This window comes from Sardina pilchardus, chromosome 12 (genome assembly GCF_963854185.1).
Source record: "Sardina pilchardus chromosome 12, fSarPil1.1, whole genome shotgun sequence".
Taxonomy (NCBI): domain Eukaryota; kingdom Metazoa; phylum Chordata; class Actinopteri; order Clupeiformes; family Clupeidae; genus Sardina; species Sardina pilchardus.
In genome coordinates, this window is record NC_085005.1 from 33,128,129 (window position 1) to 33,133,128 (window position 5,000).

Sequence of the window (5,000 nt, forward strand, 5' to 3'; positions counted from 1 at the left end):
ACACACACACACACACACACACACACACACACACTCACACACACTCACACATATTTTTGAGTTTGTCTGCAGTTTTAGGCCATTGAAAAGAGGACACTGCTTATGTTGCCATCATGAAATGATGTGTGTGATGACACTACTCTGAGCATGCACTTGTTCATCATGTGTTACTTGTTTTGTTGTGTGTCTGTGTGTGTGTGTGTATGTGTGTGTGTGTGTGTGTGTGTGTGTGTGTCTGTGTGTGTGTGTGTGTGTGTGTAGGTCGTTTTGATGACTCGGTGATCGAGGAGAGGAGGCAGTGTTCAGAGGACCTGCTGCAGTTCAGTGCCAACATCCCAGCACTATACAGCAGCCAGCACATCGAGGACTTCTTCAAGGTACACACGTGTGTGTGTGTGTGTGTGTGTGTGTTAGTGTGTGTGCGCAAACATCCCAGCGCTCTACAGCAGCCAGCACATCGAGGACTTCTTCAAGGTACACACGTGTGTGTGTGTGTGTGTGTGTGTGTTAGTGTGTGTGCGCAAACATCCCAGCGCTCTACAGCAGCCAGCACATCGAGGACTTCTTCAAGGTACACAAGTGTGTGTGTGTGTGTGTGTGTGTGTGTGTGTGTGTTAGTGTGTGTGCGCAAACATCCCAGCGCTCTACAGCAGCCAGCACATCGAGGACTTCTTCAAGGTACACAAGTGTGTGTGTGTGTGTGTGTGTGTTAGTGTGTGTGCCAACATCCCAGCACTATACAGCAGCCAGCACATCGAGGACTTCTTCAAGGTACGTGTGTGTGTGAGAGATTGAAGTGTGACAGAGTTTTTCTGTAGGCGAACTTCAGAGGTCTATACAAATAGAATCAAATCTGATTGAATTGGACCAGATGTGTATGAACTGATATTCAAAATCAATTCATTTCATACCCCCTGATCAATATATTAAAGGAACACTTGACTGTTTTTTCATACTAAACTATGTTATTCCCTTAACTAAGACGAGTTGATACATACCTCTCACATTTCAATGCGTGTACTCACTGGCTCTGTTGCGCGGCGCTACGGTGATAGCACTTAGCTAGCCCAATGCATTCATTAGGATCTAAACAGAGATGAAGTTAGAAGCAACCAAACACTTCCATGTTCTCCCTATTAAAATACAGTTACACGAGTAGTCACACAAAGTATGAAGTAAGAGGGATAACTATATTGTGTGGCGCAGTAATATCACCATACTTGGTCGTGTGACTACTCGTGTAACTGTATTTTATTCAGGAAAACATGGAAGTGTTTGGTTGCTTCTAACTTCATCTCTGTTTGAATCCTAATGAATGCATTGGGCTAGCTAAGTGCTATCACCGTAGCGCCGCGCAACAGAGCCAGTGAGTGCACGCATTGAAATGTGAGAGGTATGTATCAACTCGTCTTAGTTAAGGGAATAATATAGTTTAGTATGAAAAAACAGTGAAGTGTTGCTTTTAGATAACAGTGATTTCTATCAGAAAGGTTTATACGGCTGTATAGCCTGTTCTTCTAATAAGGTATGTGAAAGAGAGACCTTCTAGTAGTTTCAATTGAAATGAAGTGTGTGTGTGTGCACGTTGTGTGAAAGTGGACTTCATTTGAGGTGTGGCCTGATCATGTGAAAGTGTGTGTGTACAAAACCTCTTGAAGGTGAAGCTTGTCCCCTCCTGTGTGTGTGTGTGTGTGTGTGTCTGTCTGTCTGTCTGTCTGTCTGTCTGTCTGTCTGTCTGTCTGTCTGTCTGTCTGTCTTGTTTCTGTCTATGTACATGGATGGGTTTTTTGTGTGTTTGTTTGTATGATTTTATGTCTTGAGAGGACAACAGTGTGTGTGTGTGTGTGTGTGTGTGTGTGTGTGTGTGTGTGTGTGTGTGTGTGTGTGTGTGTGTGTGTGTGTGTGTGTGTGTGTGTGTGTGTGTGTGTGTGTGTGTGTGTGTGTGTGTGTGTGTGTGTGTGTGTGTGTGTGTGTGTGTGTGTGTGGATGTTGAGGTGTTCTCAGGCTCTCTACAGACAGTGCTTTGTTTGGTGCATCAGTGAGATTTCACGCCTGCTGGAATGTTCTGAAACTGATGTTCCACAAACATTACTGTCGTCACGGAAACCCTTCTGACCGCGCCCACTGATTGGTTGCTTCTGTCGGTTCTGTTTCAGGACGGAGAGGTCCAGGACGGCTCGGAACTCATCGGGCCAGCAGAGCCTTTCTCCGACTTCCTAGCTGACAGCCTATCAGATTGCAGCTCTGAAGGTGAGGGGGTGGGGCGATCACGGCGATGCGATACTAGTCACAAACACCAGGGTCACGAACACCAACCAGATTATTCCGGGGGGGGTGGGGGGGATGGGTCACGAACACCAACCTGATTATTCCCGGGGGGGGGGGTCACGAACACTAACCTGATTATTCCCGGGGGGGGGGGTCACGAACACCAACCTGATTATTCCCGGGGGGGGGGGTCACGAACACCAACCTGATTATTCAGGGGGGGTGGGGGGGTCACGAACACCAACCTGATTATTCCGGGGGGGGGGGCAGGGGGTCACAAACACTAACCTGATTATTCCGGGGGGGGGGGGGGGGGGGCGGGTTGTTGTGACTCCATAAATATATGGAGAACCACTGCATGAACACAGGGGAGTGTCCTGCTATGCTGAACTGTCCCCACTGCGTTAGGTCAGCGTTCTGGTGTGAGTGGCCACTGTGAGCGCTGTGTTCAGACTGCTGTGTTCAGACTGCTGTGTTCAGACTGCTGTGTTCAGACTGCTGTGTTCAGACTGCTGTGTTCAGACTGCTGTGTTCACACTGCTGTGTTCAGACTGCTGTTGAGCTGAGTTAGTCTGCACTGCTGAGTGGTAGAGGGGTGGTGTGGGTGTTGAGGGGTGGTGTGGGTGTTAGCTCAGACTGGTGTTGAGGGGTGGTGTGGGTGTTGAGGGGTGGTGTGGGTGTTAGCTCAGACTGGTGTTGAGGGGTGGTGTGAGTGTTAGCTCAGACTGGTGTTGAGGGGTGGTGTGGGTGTTCGCTCAGACTGGTGTTGAGGGGTGGTGTGGGTGTTAGCTCTGACTGGTGTTGAGGGGTGGTGTGGGTGTTAGCTCTGACTGGTGTTGAGGGGTGGTGTGGCTGTTAGCTCAGACTGGTGTTGAGGGGTGGTGTGGGTGTTAGCTCAGACTGGGGTTTAGGGGTGGTGTGGGTGTTCGCTCAGACTGGGGTTTAGGGGTGGTGTGGGTGTTAGCTCAGACTGGTGTTGAGGGGTGGTGTGGGTGTTGAGGGGTGGTGTGGGTGTTAGCTCAGACTGGGGTTTAGGGGTGGTGTGGGTGTTAGCTCAGACTGGGGTTGAGGGGTGGTGTGGGTGTTAGCGTGGGTGTTAGCTCAGACTGGGGTTTAGGGGTGGTGTGGGTGTTAGCTCAGACTGGGGTTTAGGGGTGGTGTGGGTGTTAGCTCAGACTGGGGTTTAGGGGTGGTGTGGGTGTTAGCTCAGACTGGTGTTGAGGGGTGGTGTGGGTGTTGAGGGGTGTTAACTCAGACTGGTGCTATGCTGAGTTAGCCTGGCTATCACCAGAATGAGCTCAGTCTTTTGAGATTGAACATTAGTCTGGGGAGTGTGCGCTTTATTTCTTCTGCACAAGAGGTGTGATCAATGGGCACAGTTCAAATGATTCTCTGTACGCTTTCTGGATAGTCCTTAAACCAATCAGACAAACGATCCGGGCGTGCCTTTAGGATAATCTAGTTTGTGATTGGACCCAGAAGATGTGGGCAGGAAGCAGGAGAGATAGATGTGCAGGTTTCCAGCCTGAGCTGCAGGAGGAAATCCAGATCACCAGCAGATCAGGCAGAGTTCACCCAGTCTAATACATACAGTACAGTAGCAGCAGATCAGGCAGAGTTCACCCAGTCTAATACTGTACATACAGTAGCATCAGATCAGGCAGAGTTCACCCAGTCTAATACATACAGTACAGTAGCATCAGATCAGGCAGGTTCACCCAGTCTAATACATACAGTACAGTAGATCAGGCAGGTTCACCCAGTCTAATACATACAGTAGCAGCAGATCAGGCAGGGTTCACCCAGTCTAATACATACAGTACAGTAGATCAGGCAGGTTCACCCAGTCTAATACATACAGTAGCAGCAGATCAGGCAGGTTCACCCAGTCTAATACATACAGTACAGTAGATCAGGCAGGGTTCACTGCTGATATGAGTGCTGGGGTGCTAGTGTTGGCTGTTAGTTCAGCCAAAGATCCTTAAATACTTTTTCAACCGTCTCTGGTTCAGCATTCGGCTGTGTGGTTGCCGTGGCCACTGATGACCCGATCAGAGGGGTCGTGCCTGCAGTTCATAACATATCCACTAGAGGCCGCTGTATGACCACACACTGCTCTGGTTATTTGCCAACTTTCAGACCTCACTAGAGTTGTGTGTGTGTGTGTGTGTGTGTGTGTGTGTGTGTGTGTGTGTGTGTGTGTGTGTGTGTGTGTGTGTGTGTGTGTGTGTGTGTGTGTGTGTGTGTGTGTGTGTATATAAACATTTATAGATATATATATATGAACATGTTTCTTGCTGTGTGTGTCTCACAAATGAAATGGCTGTTTGTTATCGTTATTATTATTATGATTATGATGTATGAAGTGGCTGTTTATGCTATTATTATATATTATATATGAAGTGGAAGTTTGTAATAATGTTATTATTATTCTTATTGTTATTATTATTGTGATATAAGTGTTTTTGTTATTGTTCGTTATTAATAGTTGTGTCAATCTTTACTGCAGTCCAGAGAGACATCGGTGGAGTGGATGACCTGACCGTCACCAGTCAGTCGGAGTATGGAGGTGGGTTAGTGTGTGTGTGTGTGTTTGTGTGTGTGAGTGTGTGTGTGGTCTGAGTATGTGAAGATGGCCACTATGCTGATAGGAGTGACACTTGCTGTTACATGAGTGGAGACTACCGATGATCTGAAGACTATGAAGTCCTCAAACTCATAAATGTTTTTCA

At 47.8% G+C, this 5,000-nt stretch overlaps 1 protein-coding gene across 1 annotated transcript in view; it reads left to right on the plus strand.

The window, feature by feature from the left end:
- rps6kc1 (ribosomal protein S6 kinase polypeptide 1) overlaps positions 1-5,000 on the plus strand; it is a 40,857-nt gene that overhangs the window by 7,827 nt on the left and 28,030 nt on the right. Inside the window, exons 4-6 of the mRNA XM_062550613.1 lie at positions 262-377; positions 2,157-2,250; positions 4,778-4,837. Coding sequence (XP_062406597.1) covers positions 262-377; positions 2,157-2,250; positions 4,778-4,837 — 270 coding nt within the window. The remainder of the gene's footprint in view (positions 1-261; positions 378-2,156; positions 2,251-4,777; positions 4,838-5,000) is intronic.